The following is a 20,649-nucleotide window of genomic DNA, read 5'->3' on the forward strand; positions in this document are numbered from 1 at the left end:
ATACACCACCACAAGTTTAGTGGAACATGATATTTAACGTACAATCTACTAGTTAAGGAACTGAAAAGTGTTAAGTGTGTACATTCTCACTATATACTCTGCCCGGTCATTAACAAATGTTGTTTTTAGGACAAATGCGTTGTCAGACCTTAAAAGCTACAAATAACAATAAAAATTAAATTAATTAGTTTGAAAATATGGAAGTCTTATTTGTTGATTTCTATAAAAAAATAGTTGCTAAATATAATAAATTTGAAGGCCAAGAGATTAGTGCTACTACAATAAAGAATATTTTAGGAGACAGGTCCATACAAAGTGAAATGTGATAACTAGTTTCAATAGGAGGGAGAGTGTAGTCCCTATTTAAAAAAGACAAAAGGGAGATGTAACAGCTTGCAAGAAACCTGTATAAATAGGGATAGTGTGCTAAGCTTGGGAAGCACACAGCAAACCAAACTAGACAGCTAGAACACTTCTCTATACCCTGTAGTTGCAACAAGTGTTTAAGGTCCTAATCACATAACTAAGCCATGGGAAGAGGCATGTGCAGTGCTGTCCTTGTGGCTCTTGGCTTCAGTCTTCTTGTCTGCTCAGCGCTTGTGTCTGCTGAAACCCATGTTGTTGGAGATTCCAAGGGCTGGGGTTTCTCCGTGTCATACGACAGCTGGTCTGGTGGAAAGACTTTCGCAGCTGGTGACACGCTTGGTACTACTCTCTGTCTCTATCTCTAAGTACTTATCTGCATAATATATGATGCAAACCATTACTTACATTGAACAAAAATAGGATTTTTCTAGGCAAAACACGTACCCCTATTTCAACATATAGAAACCAAATTAATTATATATGAATAATATAGTTATCAAGATTCAAAAATCAAATTTTAATACTGGTAGTAAATTACTTTTTTCATGCATACAAATCTCGGCACATATCATATTATTAGTCGATCATGAGAGTTAGTAACCCAATCCCTTGTGTGCATGCATGCAAGCAGTGTTCAACTACCAGGCCGGCGTGCACAACGCGGTAGCCGTGAGCGCATCAGAGTACCGGAGCTGCAAAGTGCGCAGCGCGGCGGACGCGGCGGCGACGGCGTCCGGCACCGCCAGGTTTGACCTCAAGAAAGGCGTCAACTACTTCATCTGCGGCGTCCCCGGCCATTGCGCCGCCGGGATGAAGCTCAGAGTTGTCGCCAACTGATGATGGAGGGTGGACCTGCTGGACTGTCAAAATGATCATATATATATATATATATATATATATATATATATATAGTATATATTTGCGCGTGTTGTCTCCCGTTAAATAACGGTTAAGCATGGTTCGACCAACTGACTGACGACGGAGCTTAACCAGAGCACGGGATGTATTAGCATAGTATATCTGTGTCATACAGTGCGATCAATGTAATGCTTGGGTCTGCACATTCATCTTCTTGTCGGATGCATATGGCAGTCTCGTTCAGTCACACAAGAGATAATTCATAGAGGGCCAACCGGCCAACTATAACGTGTTATGAGAACAGCAACCATCACGGAATCATGTGGTTAAAACAGCAACACCCGCCACCCCACTTCTCTTTTAAAAGCTTTCAGAAACACCATCCATCTCAACAGAAACATCTCACTTCAAGTCTGCACGTGCCACGGGGATCATGGGCTTAACCAAAAACAGCACGGCAAGAAACCCACAAACCTACCAAAGTATTACTCCACGACAAAAGATTGACAATAGATAACACATCATTCAGGGATTAAACAGCACCATTGCGACTTCCCCACCTAAATGCGTAACAGAATAGGTTACTAGCAAATAACAGAATGCTACCTCAAGGTTCATCACAAGTCCATAAAGCTAAGCACAACATAATCATCCAAAAGTAAGTCAGCATTGTGAATGCCAGAAGGCCACCGTGCTACGGTTAGAGAAACACATGGTGTGTTTAACAGCTTTGATTGTAACAACGGTCCAACCAATAGCATCAGTTTGCAGGGAAGATCCATGCAGCACCTGAATTTGCCAGGAAGCCCCTCCACGAGATCGTTGGAAGGGGCGAGAAAGGCTTGGGGTTTGCCACGCTGCTGGTGCCAGAACTCAAGCTGCTAGGCCACTCATTCCAAAGGTGAAAGTCCTTGTAGTCATCCAAGAACCACACGCGATTGCCCGGTGAGTCAACCTGAGGCATGCAAACAGCCCTGGAGCATGGCCCTAGAAACAGTGCCTCATCGTCAGGAAGGGTCGTCAGCCTGCGCCACTGTGATCGCCCAAAGTCTGCCTCGAATATCGAAACATCAGGCTCACACTGTCCAGCAAAAGTGTGTATCTGTCCGTTGCCATGAACATGCTTGTGGAAAATCCTTCTACGCACCAGCAACAATGAGCCACACGACTCAACCAGGTAGAGCATCCTCAACAAAGTCAGCTCATTATCAAATACGAGAAACCCGTGGATCACCCTTCCAATACGAGAAACCCGTGGATCACCCGTCTTGTTATCCACGCTGATGTCCAGAGCCAAGAGGTCCTCCTGATAGTCAACAACGTAGAGCTTCCCTTGGTAGAAAGCCATGTCTGTAATCCACAAAGACAGGTCCCATGCTACTGACCACTTGGAGCCTCCTGGCCGGCACACTGCAATCCGATTGTTTTCGCTACCTTTAAACAGTGCAGCGATGAGGTTGGGAGAGCACACTATTAGTTTGATCACTTCAAAGTGTTTCACGTCCATTGAGAGCATCTCTGATCCGTCGGTGGAAACAGAACCATCCTCAGAATCATCGGCCTCATCTGCAGAATCATGGCTGCCCTCAGAATCCTCACCCTTGTCTGTGGAACCATGACCATCCTCAGAATCATCACCCTCGTCTGCAGAATCATGGCTGTCCTCAGAATCCTCACCCTCGTCCGTGGAATCATGACTGGCCCTGGAATCATCACCTTTGTTTTTGTTGGGAAGATGAACGCTGGACGGTACAGAACCATCCTCAGAATCATCACCCTCATCTGCAGAATCATGGCCGCCCTCAGAATCCTCACACTCGTCTGCAGAATCATGACCGGCCATGGAATCATCACCCTTGTTTTCGTCATGGAGATGAACCCTAGATGGTGCAGAGCCATCCTCAGAATCCTCACCCTCATCTGCAGAATCATGGCTGTCCTCAGAATCCTCACTCTCGTCTGCAGAATCATGACCGGCCATGGAATCGTCACCCTTGTTTTCATCAGGGAGATGAACCCTAGATGGTGCAGAGCCATCCTCAGAATCATCACCCTCGTCTGCAGAATCATGGCTGTCCTCAGAATCCTCACCCTCGTCTACAGAATCATGACCGTCCATGGAATCATCACCCCCGTCTTCGTCTGCGAGATGAACACTAGATGGTGCAGGAAGGGTCATGGTGGCACCAGAGAAGGGATCCACCAAGAGCAAATCGCAATAACGCCGGTACACCAGCCAGTTACCATAAGCTGTGGACATGAAGCCTGCTTTGGTTTTGCAGTCAGCAAAGTGGAGCGGCTCACCCCGGGGCATGCTGTAGAAGATGTCCCCATCCTTGAGAGCGAGCAGCGGCAGTGGAGGGGGCAGCCGGACCTGCCGAGCAGCGGAGCGCCACTGGGGGCACACGGCTGCGAAGCGGACGCGGTCGACGTGAGCGTGAAGGCGCTGGAGAACGAGGCCTGCGAGCTCCGTGGGAATCTTCGACCATGAATCCTGTGTCCTCGCCATAGGCTCAGCCGCCGGTCCTGGAAACAAAGCAGAGGAGCACAGTAGCACACGTGTCAGTGAGGCTGCGCCATGACCCCCACCCCCGGAAAAAGGCAAGCACCACACCATGAAGGGAATGATGCCTAGCGTGAACGAGAACGCACAGAGGCAATGCGTCGAACACCTCGCGCGCGCGCCACGGGAAGGGCGATGGGGAGCGAACCGCAAGCCCCGCAACGGGGAAGCTGAGCTGCAGGTGGAGGCCAGGCCGAGGCCGAAGAGGGGAGCAGAGGATAGTACCCGAAACCGACGGGACCGGGGGAGCTGTGCGTTCCCGTGATCCGGCGGCGTGTGCTCCTGCTGCTGTTCCGGCCGCCGCGGCAGTGAAGGGCGTCGCGGGAGAGAAGCGAATGGCAGTGGCAGGCCGAGAGGAGTCGAGTCGAGTCGAGTGGAGGATTCTGATGCGGCAGAACGAGAACGCACAGTGAAGGGCGTTCACTTGCGTCGAGCCCAATAAGCAACGAGGCCCTTTCTTTGTGTTACCAGTTAGCACACGTTTCGTAAACTTCTACAAATTGTCTCATTATACTCAGAGCACCAAGGCCCTGTTTGGTTGCACTAGCTAAATTTTAGTTAGCTAAATTTTAGTTATTTTAGTAGCTAAAGTTTCAAACATATTAACTAAAAAGAGCTAAAATAGTTTAGTCTCATTAGTCACTCAAAAGTAGCTAAAATAATTTTAGCTAGCTAAAATTTAACAAAGGAAACCAAACAGACCCCAAATCTTACTATGATTTCATTTTAGTATGTAGGATCGTGGAAAGTTTTATAAGGTCTGGAACAAATCATGGATTTAGATCCATTAAAAGTCTAATGAAGAGTTTTCAAAGCTGATGGATATGTCGGGACGTGACACTGTGAGCAAAGTATACTAGAACATAGGATTTTATAGAAGGATTCCAAATTACAAGGATTATTCCTTATGGGCTATGGCACATGAATGTTGGATGCTCTTGAGTACACCTTGGTAGAATTCCTTTTGCGGTAAAAAAAGAATTCTTTTTTTAGAAGAATTTATCAAATGGACTTTCGACAGCTCATGATGACAATCCCCCCAAAAAAATGTATGAAAGGAATGTTTCCTATAATAATTGAGAAATACCCAAATGCAGGCGATTGAATTTTTGCATTACCGTTGTCGCCCACGCCTGACCGTTTGATTCACTATCATGTTTTCCCTGGCTGTTCGATTCATGCTCCGTCACCCGCGCCCAACATTTTCTTCTGTTGCTCTGGCAGCAGCTAGGTTTCTAGTGGCCCGTATGACTCCCTTCTTCCCCAATTTCGACAGCCATAGAATAGAAGGGGCTTCAGGGGAGGCATGCCAGCCAAGCGGAGGGGATGACGGAGGGCGACATTAGGGGCTTAGCGACGGTGGTTTCGGTTGAGCCAGGTCGGGGCAGGGGCATCATGGTGAGCTCGCTGGTGCCCTACCTTGAGGTTACGGTTGGCGGGGTTGAGGGGCGGGGCAGGTTGATGGTGGCGTGGCTAGGCAGCGCACCGCCGACCGTCGGTGGTGAGGACAAGGGTAGGATGAGAATGTCAGAGTTTGCTATCGCCCTAGGGTTAGTGGAGGGCAAGGTCGAGGGGCGGTGGTGGGATGTGGATGGCAAGGGTGGATACGAGGGTGGGGGAAGTAGGGCACCGACAAGGGAGGAGGCGATGCGGAGAAGAAGGCGGGTGGGTGGAGGGGGAGAGAAGGTGACTGATGCTTAATCAAAACGTCAGTCACCTAAATGTGAGACTCACCCATAAAAAAATGGGAGAATTGGCTGTGAGACATGCAGAATGTGGCTATTTGCCGGTGGACACTAGAAAAAATTAGATTGCTCAAAGACACTATGTTTTTTGTCAAATTTGCTACCGGACACTACGTATAATTAAACATTATTTCAAAATAGATATAAAATCATATAAGTGCTAGAAAATTATACTGTAAATTTAATTTTTTTTATAGTAACAGCACCTGATCGTCCCCGAGGCTCGTCACCTTAACCCACTGTGATTGCTCGAAATCAGCCTCAAGCACCACAACCTCGGGCTCACACTGTTCAGAAAAAGTTTATATCTGCCCTTTGCCATGGATGTGCCCTTCCAAAATCCTTCTGCTCACCATCAGCAATGAGCCATGCGACTCAACTAGGTAGACCATCCTCACGGAGTTGTAGTCATCAACCTTAATTTTGGTCCTGCAATCACCCTTAATTATCACCTCAAAGCCAATTTTCTTCACTTTCCGTAAACTGCGGATCACCAGTGTTATCATCCACACTGATGTTAAGAGCTAAAAGGTACCCGGTACCAGTGATGGCGTAGAGCTTCCCCTGGTAGAACGCAATGTCAGTACGCCACGGAAATGGGCGCCGTGGTACTGACCATGATGAGGATCCAGGCCGGCACACTGCAACCTTAAAGACAGTGTCAACCCTGAACTGTGCAGCAATGAGGCAGGGCGAGCACACAATTAGGCCTTGTTTAGTTGGCAAAAAATTTGGATTTTGGTTACGGTAGTACTTTCGTTTGTTTGTGACAAATATTGTCCAATCATAGATTAATTAGGATCAAAAGATTCATCTTACGATTTACAGACAAACTGTGTAATTAGTTTTTATTTTTGTGTAAATTTAATACTCTATGCATGTGTTGCAAGAGTCGATGTGACGGAAAATCTTGAAATTTTTTAGAAACTAAACAAGGCCTTAGGGCACCTCCAGTGTACAAACGAACCGAAGGGTTCGGAGACAAGGAATTGAAGTATGGTTCGATAACCCTAGCGTACACATCGATTTTGTGGGCTCCATATACAATTAAAAAATCTTCTCTCTCCCTTGCGGTTTCCTTCCTCGCGCGAGCAGACGGAAATATCCGTCCAATCTCATCTCGAATCGCAACGGCCATATGCTGTCAATATTATTTTAACCGGCTCGGTTCGGTTCGTCTGCAAGGTTCGCTTTTATTTCAGACAAGTATGGTTCGGAAGCTTGAGTAGGCATGGTTCGACTCCGACGTCCCATGGTTCGCTTCCAACCTAATACTGGAGCTGCTCTTAGTTTGACCATGACGAAGTACTTGCTGTCCGGAGCATCCATCAATGCAATGTCATTACCATCTTCAGAACCATCATCACCCTCGTCAGGGACATATATGCGAGGCAGTGCAGGAAGGGTCATGGTGGCACCAGAGAAGGGGTCCACCAAGAGCAAACAGTACACCTGCGAAGCACAGCAGGAGGGCGACGATGAGCTGAGGGCCGAGCGAGCTACGGCGGCGAAGTTGATCGGCAGGTGCGAGAGGCGGCGGGGGGGCGAGTGAGTCATACCACAAACCAACGGGGACTGGGGAAGGAGCCTGCGGATCCCGGTGCTCCGGCGGCGCTTGCTCCGCCTGCTCCCGGTGCTCCAGCCGCTGCTGCGCGGCGGCGCGCGTCCGGAGAGCCAAGCGAGTGGCGGTGGCGGTGGCGGTGGCAGGCCGAGCGGGCGCGGGCTTTAGGCCCTGTGCCACCCAAAAATTTTTTATCATCCCATCGAATCTTTGGATACATAAAATATTAAATGTAGATAAAAAAATAAACTAATTACACAGTTTTGTTGAAAATCACGAGACGAATCTTTTAAGCCTAGTTAGTCCATAATTAGCCTTAAGTAGTACAGTAACCCACATGTGCTAATGATACATTAATTATGCTTAATAGATTTGTCTTGCAGTTTCTAGACGAGCTATGTAATTTGTTTTTTTATTACTTTCTAAAAACCTCTCCCAATATATTTCCAACATATTCGATGTGACATCCGAAAATTTTTGATGGACCTTAGCCGACTCCCAGCGGGAAACAGACGGCGGGCCCCACAGCGCCACAAATGGGCCAACAAGTCCAACAATAAAATACTCGGGCAGCCCACGAGCCCACCGGGGAGCCGAAGCTTCCACTTCCTCTGCTTTTGTCCGCTGCCCGGTCAACCATTCGGCGACATTGTTGTCAAAAAAAAAAAAAACATTCGGCGACACGGGCGCGAGCGCGCGCCACCCAACCCGGCTCCACCGCACCCACTGGCAGTCCGGTCCCACCAACCGAACTGGCGGGCCCCGCGCGTCATCCTCCCGCGGCTAGCCCGCCGCCGCGTCGCGGAGGAAGGCTATACCTCGCTTCGCCGCTAGTCCACCTCGCACCCGCCTCCACGCGCACACACACCTAACCCCAGCTCCTCTCCTCCTCGCCAACCTCCCCGTCCCGTCGATTCGATTCGGTCGAAGCGAGCGGGGCGGGCGGAGGAGGCTAGGGATTCGGATGGGCGAGGCGCCGAGGAGGTTCTAGAGGCGCTGGTGGTCCGCGGGGACGAGGAGGGGGAGGGGGAGCGGCGGGCGGCGATGGAGGAGAAGGCGTCGTCGCCGCTGATCCCGCCGCCGTCGGAGATCGACCTGGAGGCGGGCGGCGGCGGGGAGCAGCTGCAGTGCCGGATCTGCCTCGAGACCGACGGTGAGGGCCGCGAGGCTCCGTGGCCACGGCCGGGCTCGCGCGGGCCGTTGCTACGCTGGCTGCCCCTGATTAGTTTGGCCGGGAGGGATGGCAGGGCGGCGGAGATCTGACTGGTTGTGTGGGTGTGCGTGCGCAGGGAGGGACTTCATCGCGCCCTGCAAGTGCAAGGGGACGTCCAAGTACGTGCACCGCGACTGCCTCGATCACTGGAGGGCGGTAAAGGTGAGCGCTCGCTGCCGTGCTTACTCCCTCTTTGTGCGGGTGGATGCTCAGGAATTGCTAACTGATGTCGCTTAGAGCTGGGGTGGACGGGGTTTTGTCTGCATTTTCTGTTTGGAGGAGGCATCTGAATGCAGCAAGCGATTGAATTGCGTGGTGAATCCGTCCAAGGGTGAATCTTTGACTTGTTGATTTGCCTGATCCTGTGAACACGTGGAGGTTGATCCTATCCATGTGTTCTTAGATGTAGTAGCTTTTTGTTCTGTTGAAGTGTACTGTTATTTGAAAAGAGCTTAGCAGCATTTCTTCTAGATTGTTGATCTTCTTAGTGAGCTACGTTGTTTTTTTTTTGTGTGTGCAGAATTTTGCTATAAATGATAGGAATATGTTATGGATGTGTTCAAGGTTACAGTTGTGATCTTCATGATTTATTGGTTTAGCAATGCAAATGATGGAAGCTTTACACCTTTGCCTTCAGGAGATGTGTTGTGCATATCTATAATTGTCAAAATACTTCGTTCTTTTCTGTGTACTAGCAAGTTAGTGAGTAGTTGCGATCACTTAGCTAATAGAACATGAGAGATGCAGACCTTTGTTCCCTCCATATTTTGCATATCAGATTTGTTGAATTAGCTATTGACCTCTTATTGGAGCCATTTTTGCTTATTGCTTATGTTCCTATGTTTGGTTAATGCTACTATATTGAGTCTCATCTGTCTAATGGGCAAATATAATTGGCTCATGCGTCAAAGCTTTCCGAGTTGCCTGGTTTTGTTGACATCACTTGGCATAGCTTCTTGTTTTCACAAGGCGCATTACATATTTGCATAACCTCCTCGCCCTTGTGCTTTCCTTTGCCACAGGCCAGTTGGATTGCTGGTAGCATGGTTTTGTGGTGTTGGTGTGTATGTTTGTAGGGCTCTTCCCCAATTTTTTCTTCTTAATATAATGATGCACAGCTCTCCTGCATGTTTGAGAAGTTTCCATAACTCCATTGTTATTTACACCTGATGTAAGTAAAATTTTAGTTTCTGCTTGCCAGTTTGATAGGACAGTAGCATAACTATAATTTATAATTTTACTTTATGCATCAGGCTACTGTTTCACAAATATCTTAAGGTATTTGTGTTTTATCAGTTAGATCATGATTACATCAATTGAAATTTTTGAAACTGTTACGAATAACTTTATTTGAACAAAAAGTTATCTCAATCAGCCTTGCTTATTCATTGAAGACTAGAAATTTGTTGTCACTATTTACACATGTAATAAAGATCTAGCTCAATATGATGGAAACACAGAGTTTGACATGACTTTACTTGTGTTCACCAAAAAGGGGGATTCTTTTAAAGCTTATAAATTTCTGTATATAATGAAAACTTGGTATGGTGGATTTTTTTTTTCTTTGATGAAAGTTATTAGATTGAGTCGCAACAGGTTGATCCTTTTCCCTGTTTCTCCAGCTTATATTTTACTCTTCACTTGGGATTCCAGTATGTGGGTGCCAGTGGTTAGACAGGGGTTCCCAGGTCAAAATCTGGTTGGTAGTATTGCAAATTCTGCTTTCTGTTAGGATGTTGGAATGTCCACATCCATTTGGAAGTTGTGTTGCTAGGTAACCGCAGATGCAGACTTGGATGCGATTTTAGGTCGAACTTGAATGGTTCAGGTTATGCCAAGAAACATGTTAACGAACTGAGAACTATAGTTTACTGTTTGGGTTAGAAAGGCTACACCTTTTCCTGCCAAGTCATCCCTTGAGATGTGAAATCTTTTGTGCAACACAAATTAAATAGTGTCTTTTCCTGTTGTAAGTATATGTTTGAAAGAATTCGGTAGTTTGTTCATTTTGCTACCTGTCTTATCTGGAGCTTGCTTCTAAAAATTGATTGTTGATTTCTTTGCAAGACCAGTAAACTAACCATATTTTGCTATTTCACAAACAGGAGGGATTTGCATTTTCCCATTGTACCACCTGCAAGGCTCCATATTACTTGAGGGTTCATTCCCACACTGACAGGAAATGGCGAACACTGAAGTTTCGTTTCTTTGTTACTAGAGATATATTATTCATCTTTGCTCTAGTCCAGATTGTAAGTTTTTGAAAAATTCTTCTATTCATATCCCCTATTTACATTCAATTGAGTGACCAGTGGTATTTTCTTATTCCTTCATTCAGGTCATCTCTGCATTGGCATATTTGGTACATTTTATTGATGGGTACCAGCAATATTGGTTAAGGACAGCCTGGGGTTTTGATAATGAAGTTAGTTTTTATTATATATGTGGTAAACTGCTTAAGCTTTCCTTTGTTACTAGTTTCACCTGTTTTTGCTTGCCTGCTCGATAAAAATCATGCCTGGATTTCTATGATATATATTGTCACCATGGATCCTTAGAACTCATTAAGTGCATGGGATTTTTTTAGGTTTCTAAATTAACGTGATAAAGAATATGAGTAAAGAATAAGGAAAAAATTAGGTTTATGTGTTCTTTGTCTGAATAAATATGCAATTATTGTCAGTAAACATGCATGGTGCCATGAAAAGCTTCGCTTGCAACTTAAACATCTATCCATGGCCCAGATCAATGAGTGTTTGTGATTCTTATAGAAGTGATCAGAGGTTTAGCAGTTATTATGATTCATAAAAAGAGTACAGGCATGTGACAAAACTGAGCTCAGAGAACATACATTGAAAGTTGTATTATCATTGATGTATAGAAAGTTATATCAATATATACGTAAGCAATATGAGCAACTTCTCAAACATTTACTGGAACACCATCTTCCAAACATTTTAGTCAAGACTGGCACTTACTGTTTTCGTTCTGAACTGATTGTGAACTTATCTCTTGATTACAGGTGCATTATTGTTTTTTGCTTTGTTGGGACTATCGGGATGCTTCATAACCTGTTATGACCGAAGAGTACGAAATGACTTGGCTCAGCCTTGTCGAGAATTATGTCTTTGTTGCTGTCAGCCAGGGTATGCATTTGTTTAGCTCAGTCTTCAAGTCATAAAATACTGTATTAAACTAAAGCCGTCTCTTAACCCTGAAAAACATTTTTCAACACAGTTATTGTGCCATAGGGAAAATGTACACAAAAGTAACGTAAAGACATTGTGTTTTTAATCTAATTATTTGAATGGAGGCTAAACTTCATAAAAGATAGGGATGGTTTGTTGCAGCACTTACCCAATTTCACTGGATTGATAAAGCACCCAATTTCACTGGACTGATAAAGCTTGTTCACTTGTACATATGCATTTATTTACTGTGTTCGTCATACATTCTCACAGGTCATGTTTTTCATGCTTGTACTGTTTTGATTGTACTGACATGTTGTTCTATTTCATTCAGGATGTGTGCAGATTGCCATCTACCTGGCACGCTTTGCATGTGGACTGACTGCACTACCTGCTTCGAAGGCTGTGCTACTACAGCCGGCGAGTGTGGTGGTTGCTTGGGAGGTGCTGGGGAAGCCGGGCTACCGCTGCTCCTCATCATGGGGGTTATTGTGCTCGGGCTTTTCACTGTCATCGGCATATTCTACAGTGTCCTGGTCGCGACAATGGTCGGCCAGCGGATCTGGCAGCGACATTATCACATTCTTGCCAAACGAATGCTAACTAAGGTGAGTACTGCCATGTGTTCATCAGCTCAGCTGTCCCATCTACCATGGTTTTACTCATGTCTGGTGTCAATGTCTTGCAGGAGTATGTCGTAGAGGACGTTGATGGCGAGCGCACAGACTGGTGTCCCCCGCCACTACCTGCGGAGCACATCAGCCAGCTGAAGTCCCTGGGGCTTCTATAAGCTCACGCCATCACGTCGATGGCAGGTGATGACCATAAGCTAGGAACCGGCGTGGCGTTACCCAGCTGTACAGGAGGCGATACAAAGCAGGAAGTCAGGCATTCTGCGTTGAAATGTGGCAATATTGATATCTTTTTTTTTCTCTCTTTTTGTACATTGTAACGGCAAAGATTTCTTCCTGACAAAACCCAAAAATTTTATACCAAGTGAAATCGTACTTTACTGAAGTCTGTATGACCTCTCACCTCTGCAAGTGACTGCTCCCTCCGTTTCTTTTTAATTGTTGTTTGTGCTTTAAAAAATAACTGTCGGCAATTATATATTAAAAAATATGAATATTTATATTATATAATTAATATTATTAGAAATATCTTTGAATTTAGTTTTTTAATAAATTAATTAGAAAAAGTCTATATAACCCTCTAAACTATCCAGTGTAGTCTACTTTATCCCTCGAACTATAAAACCGGATATTTTATCTTCTGAACTTTTAAAATCGGTCAAATAACCTTTGAGTGGTTTTGGATGGTGGTTTTGTCTTTTTCTTTATTATTTATTTCTGCTGAATATTTGAAAAATCATAATAAATCATAGAAAAAAATATAAAATGAAAAATCCAATTTTGTTGGACTTCCGATGAGTAGATCTACATAATGAATATATAATATAGTATACTTTAGTGCAAAGTTTTTGCTATAGCTTTAAATTTATGTTTTTCTGTAATTAATTAGAATAATTTATATGTGTAGTTTCTAAGGTCCAATTGTGGTGAAATTTTATAGTGGGCTTATTATTGTATGCTTGACTATAGTAAAAATTTCATACTCATTAGATCATGTATAACTTAGTTATAGATAAAGCATAGATTTAACAAGAACAAAGCTAAATAAATTTATAACTAAGTTATACTTGATCCAATGGGTACAAAAATTTTACTGTACTTTAACCATACAATAATTAGCTCATCAAAAAAAAATTCACCATAATTGGACCATAGAAACAACATATATGAATTATTCTAATTAATTACAGAAAAACATAGATTTAAAGCTATAGCAAAAACTTTATACTAAATTATATCATATTATATATTCACTGTGTAGATCTACACATGTGGAGTCCAACAAGATTAGTTTTTTCATTTTATATTTTTTCTATGATTTATTTTGATTTTCCAAAGATTCAACGGAAATAAATAAAAAAGAAAAAGACAAAACCACACTCCAAAACCGCTCAAGGGGGTTATTTGACCGATTTTGAAAAGTTCAGAGGATAGAATATCTGGTTTGTTCAGGAAATAAAGTAGTCCACCCTAGATAGTTTGGGGGGTTATATAGACTTTTCCCTAAATTAATTTGAAGATACAAATGTTATATATACTTTTTATAAATTGAGTTAATTTTGTGGCACGTATATTAATAACGATAATTAAAAAAGAACAGAGGAAGTATCATGTATAAACTTGTGTATCATACTATCTTGTTCAGAATGACAACTGGGATTCATGGTACGAACCTCGAATTCTGTAACTTAGACGTCAGTAAACCATTATTTTACATTTCTACTCGATTCTGCCTGCAGAATATCAAATTGTTTCGCTGTTTGATTACTGGACAATTTCTTCCAAAAAAAAAGCAGAAAAATACTCTTTTCCAAAAAGAGAGAGAGAGAGAGAGAGAGAGAGAGAGAGAGAGAGAGAAGAAAAAAAAAGAGTAAAGAGGATTTAAAACTTACAAGGCCAATTGCCCAAGTTCTTTCAGCCCAACTTCGTAAGCGGGCCGGTTGGGCTTAACACTTCGGCCCGGTGGGCCCATTTCCATTGACGCCTATGAAGAGCTTCCAAGCCACGATGCCTAGCTCACTTCACTTCGCTCTTCCTCCTCACGAAACCAGAGCAAATCCGGCGAGCCGGTGCGGCGGCAGCGGGCGGAGGAGGGAGACGCCGGCGCGAGCAGGAGCATCAGGAGGAGGCGGCGGAGATGGATCCGGACGCGGTGAAGTCGACGCTCTCTAACCTCGCCTTCGGCAACGTCATCGCCGCCGCCGCCCGCGACCTCCAGAAGGTGACCGACTTTTCCCCGCAAATATTCCGGCGCCGCCTTACGATGCCGACCTGCCGTAGCTCTGCGTCGGGTATTCCCACTGGATCGCGGAGTTTTACTGGGAGGTAGCTAGCGCCCTCGCGCCGGATCTCAAGGCTGGCGCCCGCGTACGCAGAGTTTTGATCCAGACTAGGTTTACTGATCGGAATAGTAGCTGCTGATTTCGGCCCGCGAGGTGCATGTTTGCTCGCGTCTCGGTACCTTGTTGCTAGTTCGAATGTAATCTGGTGTTATGTTGGAGAGTATAGTGGGGATGTGATCCATGGGAGGAACGGAATGGGCAGGATCAATCCAGAATCCATTGCGTTTCAGGTGTTCGATAGAGTGATGGTGCTTGTTGCACAAGTACTTGTGAACAAACCATTTCATGGCCTTACCCAAACAAGCTTTGTCTAACTGGGATGTACTTGCGTGGTGTAGAGTGTGCTTTGGGGAATAAGTAACTGAATTTTCTTATGTCTTGAGACCAGATGTATCTGTTGGTTGCGGATCCTTGTACTTGACTTCTCGATCTTGACAAAAAATATCTTAGAAGTGAACTGCCTGATTTTGTAATGTTTGAATATTGTACTTGTGATGCTTTGTATTGTCTCTGGTGGTGTGTTTATGGCAGTGGATTTTTAGTTAAAGCACCTATTTCAGCTGTGAACATTACCTAGGAATTGCTTGAAATTGGGAAAGTTTATCACTCTTAGCCTGCTGGTGGACAGGTGGACCATAGATTGGTGATTTTTTTTTTGTATAAGTCACCTCACTTTCTACCCCTTTATATAGCACAACATGGATCATTGACTCCTGCGTACAACATTGTCTGGCTATCATGGAAAACTTCGTTTATCAAATTCGTTATTTTTGTCATTTTTTTTGCAGTTCTGTTGACCCACATTAATTGGTTCTGTCCTCATCTTGGTTCTGTCATAGTGTCATTGCATCATGGGATAGAGATTACATCTTTTTCCTTTTTCTTTCTTTTGAATTCACTTCTGACATTGCAAGTGGACCATGTTTTTCTATGGCTTTGTTTACTTCCAAAAAATTTGCAAAATAGGAATAGTAGCACTTTCGTTTGTATTTGATAAATATTGTTCAATTATGGACTAACTAGGCTCAAAAGATTCGTCTCGCCAATTCCGACCAAACTGTGCAATTAGTTTTTATTTTCATCTATATTTAATACTTCATGCATACGTCTAAAGATTCGATGTGACGGGGAATCTGAAAAAATTTGCAAAATTTTTGGGGAACTAAACAAGGCCTATGTGTTCCATTATGGATTTTAATTTTGTCATGCCGACATTGCTGCAAATGATCTTAGGAAATGGTGGCTAAAGACAAGGCTCAAGCAGCACCTGCAAGCCATGATGAAGTTGATCTTGATGAGTTGTTGGATGTGAGTATAAGCAGAAAAGTTTATTTACTTATCCTTTGTATTTTCCTTCTTTGTACAGCACATAGTATTTTGTCATATTGTGGTTGTCAAATTCATGGAACTTTTCACCAGGACCCTGAACTTGAGAAGTTGCATGCGGAGAGAATTGCTGCCCTTAAGGTACTGGCACCATCTTTCACTTATGAAGCTTATGTGAGTGTCATGTTCTTTTTATTCCTGAAATCCTCTATGCAACAGAAAGAGGCTGAGAAGCGTGAAGTGCTAAAAAGGCAAGGTCATGGTGAATACAGGGAGATAACTGAAGGGGACTTCCTTGGGGAGGTTACTGGCAGTGAAAAAGTCATATGCCATTTCTATCACCGTGAATTTTACCGTTGCAAGTATGCCATAGCTTGTCTTTCTTGTTTTTTGAGATATTGTTTTGTTGTTGGTACTTATGGACATTGTTTTCTGTGAATATTTGCTAGGATCATGGATAAGCATTTGAAGGCCCTTGCCCCAATCTATGTGGGAACAAAATTCGTCAAGCTTGATGCTGAAGTCTGTACACTACCACTTGGCTGTAAATTACTTTCTTTTAAGAACCCTGAAGCCTAATGTGATCTGTAACTTACTGCAGAATGCTCCATTCTTTGTGTCCAAACTGGCAATCAAAACATTGCCATGTGTAATACTGTTCAAGTAAGTGCACATGTTTTTCATTTCTCCTGCCTATTTGATCATGTTTATTGGTATTTGGTACCCTGCAATCTTCCTGCTTCACCATACTATGACCCCTGTCCTATTTCAGGAAGGGTATTGCTGTTGACCGGTTAGTCGGGTTCCAAGATCTTGGAAGTAAAGACGATTTTTCAACAAGAGCATTGGAAAATATTCTAAAGATGAAAGGTAACCATGAAAACTATACCACAGTCCTTGACAATTTTTGGGATGACAAATGTGTTAATGTCCAAAAACAAATTCTAGGGATAATTGATGAGAAGAAGAAAGATGATGATGATGACGATGAAGAAAGTGAGTCTAAGAATAGGAGGGTTAGATCTTCAACTGCCCAAGATTCTGACTCAGACTGAACATGAGATGAGGATTGAGGATTCGCCCTTTTTTGCACTTTAGATTTTGTTTGTTTGTTCTGTACTGTAATTGATTTGTGTGACCCATGTATCGATACCAGATACCAGAACAAGAGCATGTACAAGAGATTCTTTACTAACTCAGCATCCATTTTGTGTAAAAGCTAGGGTTTGTGGCTGCCTTTTTTTTTTGTTCATTTGTCATGGGATGGTATTGTTAGAGCATGTCCAAAAGTTCCCTAAATCTCTTCGTAATCCTTGGTTTTTAGCAAGATGAGAAAAATCCTCTTTAATAACTCATCTATCCTAATCTTTTAGAGGTTGGGAAAGTCACTCTCTCTTTCGCCTGTGTTTGTCAGTCAATCAATCTAAAGGTGGAACGGCGTGGAAATAATAAAGGTAGGAAAGGGTTCTGATGCAATTGTATAAGAGAAAAAAAGAATATATAGAAGTGGTTAGGATAATTTAGAAATAGTATATGATTTTTGATATAAAATTGTCTTCTATATTTTAGGAATGAATTAGTAGAAACTTTTGGAGATGACTTTTATTTCTTTCAATATTTTTTAGGAGTTGTAAAACTTTATATTTTTAAGAAAAAAATATGGGTACTCTTGGAAATGCTCTTATTTGCTAGAGTGCCTTTTATTGACATCCATTTGTTCATTTGCCTTTTTTATTTATTCGTCAGATTTTTCTCTTAGGGCGTCTCCAATGGTCAGCTATTTGGCTAGCTAGATCTAAGGTAGCAAGAAAACAGTAGGAGAGAAAGTAGTCAGTAGCGATGAACAAATAGCTCAAATAGCTGATCTATTTCACATAGCCCAAAAACATATAAGAGAAACATATGAGTCCAACAATATAATAATATATAAAATAAACATTCCTTATATCTTTCCATTCCACGTCAGCTAACTATATAGCTATTACCAGCGTCCCCTAGAGTAGAAAAAGGTAGCATGATCACCATAATGGTGGTCTGATGTGTGGGCCCCACGTGCCAATCTAAATCCATGCGTACTTGAGTCTCATTATTAGTAATAGGGCCTTATTTAGTTCAAAAAAAAGTTTTCAAAATTTATTAGATTCTTCGTGCATCAAATTTTGCATGCATGAACATTAAATATAGATAAAAGAAATAACTAATTACACAGTTTACCTATAATTTACGAGACAAATTTTTTAAGCCTAGTTAATCTATAATTGGACAATATTTTTTAAATACAAACGAAATTGCTACAGTGTCTATTTCACAAAAGGTTTTGGAACTAAACAAGGCCTAGGTTTGAGCAATAATTGTCTGTTGTGTTCAGTCTCTAGTTCACTAGTACTCCGTAGCACTGTCCGTGACCGATCTACTCGCTTAAACATGGGTGTGGTTTGCTGCAGTAGCCAGTAGACTACCAGTAGAATATTATGGTTGCCGATTTTCTAATTGACCAAATACTAGATGGTCATTTCTTATGGTTGCCGATTTTTTTTACCACATATATATTTTGACCAGCAATTCATTCACACGTGTTTTACTGTCTATTTGTTTGGCAGCCCCGTCGGGACGGCGTGTACTTTCTTTGTACAATTCTTTTTAAATACTCACTCTTTCGATACACGAACATAAGCCTGTAACTTACAAACACGTCTTTGAGCTGGCATATTTCATTTGACCTAGTAACATAGTTATCTCACTATCAACGGATACATTGGCAACCATTAAAACCTATAAACACACTATGCACGCTCACATCTTACCTTATAAGCATCTTTGAAATATTGAGCCAGTATACCTAGAGATTAAAAAAGTCACTACAAGCAAAAAAAAAAAAACACATCGTCTACCACTAAGAAAACGCATCGTTGGATCCTAAAATGCTTTTTTTGAAAAAAAAAAATTGTGAACAACTAGGTCAAACCAAGTGGGCATGTTTCATCACACCGAACTTAACCCGATTGATTATACTTCGTTCACAATGAGCTTAACATTTGTTTGTACAACTCCACAAAAGCACCAGTCACACAACCTGAAACCTATAGGACTAATGTAAATTCATCCTCATCCTTTTATGCAAAAATACCCAATTTCTAAGTTGTGTTTTTGTTTCTTAGTAGTAATAAATTTTGGTGATCAAAGTTGGTCAAATCTATGGCAATCGATTTATTGACTAAAGTTGCCGAAATTTTGGTTGATTAGAAGATGGCCCTTTGGTTGATTAGAAAATGGTAAAAAAAAACTAAAACACCCCTACATTTGCACCGCACATGTTACCAATTGAATCAAAAGGCAAAAAAAACCCGAAATAAAGATCTCCACTCCCCTGCACTGAAGCCCCAACAAGCCAGTACACCCCACTCCCACTATCAGCAATTCCCACCCCGCCGCACCTGCAACCCTCCATTACACCCATGTTGCTCCCATTCACCTGGCTCCACCCACCCCTGCCTCCCTGCTCTGTGCTTGTCACCTCTCCAGCTCCTCCCTTCGCCAAGAACCAATAAAACCCTGTGCTTGCCGACCGCTACAATGCGCACGTGAGTGACCCACCACCCTGCCCGCTCGGGATCGAGCCGCGGCGACCGCATTGTCGCGTCCCTTCCGGAGTTGCCGCCGCCACGGGTGTTTCGGTGAGTGAGCTTCTCTCGTCACCGTTTTGACTAGCTGTTGGGATGAGATTCTTGAGTTCTAACATCTTGTACTATGGAATCGGGCTGGGTAGGTAAGAAAGTAGGGTTCTTTATTACTGTGCTAAAGCCTTGGTGGTTCAGTGCGGGTTTTAGGTTAATCCTTGGGCGGACTTTTTTTTTTTTGGTTTGGTTTGGATTCTCCGGTGAGCCACATTTGATTGATCTGGGGATCCCATGATTCGGGCTCTAGAGAGGTTCCCATGCTGATTTCGGGGTTGCTTTGGTCTGGAATGAAAACCACATTCTACTGTATTATATTAGAAATGAGGGCAGTGGGGAACATTTTTACCCCAATTAACCCTTTTGTCCATTCCGTCCTGCTGCTAATAACGTAGGATAATGCTGGTTTCAACTTTCAAGAACTGATTTGCGTAGTGCATTGGTCATCGCATGGGGATTTGGGCTGCATTGGGAAGATTACCGTGGTGCTCCTTTTGAGGTAGTAATGGGTTTTATCATTTTTTTCTTTCACTGTATGATACATGATACAGGTCTCACTTTGCCGGTTCCTTTTCTCACTCCGTGTTGGTGGTGGAGCTTTGAAGCCTCAAGGGTAATGTCATAGCAATACTAACAAAAAAAACATGATGAAAGATTATAAGAGGATTAAGTGCTAAGAGAGTAGTGACTCGCTGACTAAATTTAAGCATGCTCCAGCGTTTCTAATCCCTTAAGAGTTCTGTGATGTAGTAGACATTATAATTTTGATCTTAAATTGAATAAATAAAGAAGAGAGTGGAGAGCAATTCAGAAAAGAGCAAATGAATACATAAGTTTTTGTCTATCTCCCCTCTTTTCTTTTTATAGGAAATGTGTGAGGAAAGTTTTTCATAATTTCCTCTAATAGGGTTTGTATTTTAAAAAATATTTTTAGAGAAATCATTATGTTATAATGTTATGTGATTGGACCCTGGAAACATTAGTATGCTCCCTAACATATATTATTTTAAATAAATAAATATATATATATTAATTATATAGGTGCTAATTTGTCAAAAGATGTTAGAAAAAAATAAAAGTTACTAAAAAAATGAAAAAGAAAAGAGAAAAAATTATATAGGCTTTTATTTAGTAGCCCATCAAACCCACGCACCGCCGGCTCCTTGCAGCGCAGCGCCGAC

General features: G+C 42.8%; 4 protein-coding genes across 4 annotated transcripts; 3 read left to right on the forward strand and 1 right to left on the reverse strand.

Moving 5' to 3' along the window:
* Nucleotides 360-1,506, forward strand: LOC8074376 (basic blue protein). Its single transcript, XM_002449775.2, has 2 exons — nucleotides 360-705; nucleotides 998-1,506. The coding sequence occupies exons 1-2, from the start codon at nucleotides 531-533 to the stop codon at nucleotides 1,201-1,203; spliced, it is 381 nt and encodes a 126-aa protein (XP_002449820.1). The 5' UTR covers nucleotides 360-530; the 3' UTR covers nucleotides 1,204-1,506.
* Nucleotides 1,710-4,196, reverse strand: LOC8066700. The gene is made up of 2 exons (XM_002451044.2): nucleotides 4,013-4,196; nucleotides 1,710-3,750 (listed from the first exon to the last, which is right to left on the reverse strand). Exon 2 carries the CDS (start codon nucleotides 3,731-3,733, stop codon nucleotides 1,985-1,987), a length of 1,749 nt encoding a protein of 582 aa, XP_002451089.1. The 5' UTR covers nucleotides 3,734-3,750; nucleotides 4,013-4,196; the 3' UTR covers nucleotides 1,710-1,984.
* On the forward strand, nucleotides 7,835-12,528 carry LOC8074378. The gene is made up of 7 exons (XM_002449776.2): nucleotides 7,835-8,246; nucleotides 8,383-8,468; nucleotides 10,412-10,558; nucleotides 10,645-10,753; nucleotides 11,329-11,452; nucleotides 11,829-12,102; nucleotides 12,183-12,528. The coding sequence occupies exons 1-7, from the start codon at nucleotides 8,138-8,140 to the stop codon at nucleotides 12,282-12,284; spliced, it is 951 nt and encodes a 316-aa protein (XP_002449821.1). The 5' UTR covers nucleotides 7,835-8,137; the 3' UTR covers nucleotides 12,285-12,528.
* LOC110435356 (thioredoxin domain-containing protein PLP3B-like) lies at nucleotides 14,144-17,040 on the forward strand. Its single transcript, XM_021460827.1, has 8 exons — nucleotides 14,144-14,347; nucleotides 15,702-15,776; nucleotides 15,888-15,935; nucleotides 16,014-16,156; nucleotides 16,244-16,316; nucleotides 16,396-16,457; nucleotides 16,567-16,664; nucleotides 16,743-17,040. Exons 1-8 carry the CDS (start codon nucleotides 14,264-14,266, stop codon nucleotides 16,847-16,849), a joined length of 690 nt encoding a protein of 229 aa, XP_021316502.1. The 5' UTR covers nucleotides 14,144-14,263; the 3' UTR covers nucleotides 16,850-17,040.

This window comes from Sorghum bicolor, chromosome 5 (genome assembly GCF_000003195.3).
Source record: "Sorghum bicolor cultivar BTx623 chromosome 5, Sorghum_bicolor_NCBIv3, whole genome shotgun sequence".
Taxonomy (NCBI): Eukaryota; Viridiplantae; Streptophyta; class Magnoliopsida; order Poales; family Poaceae; genus Sorghum; species Sorghum bicolor.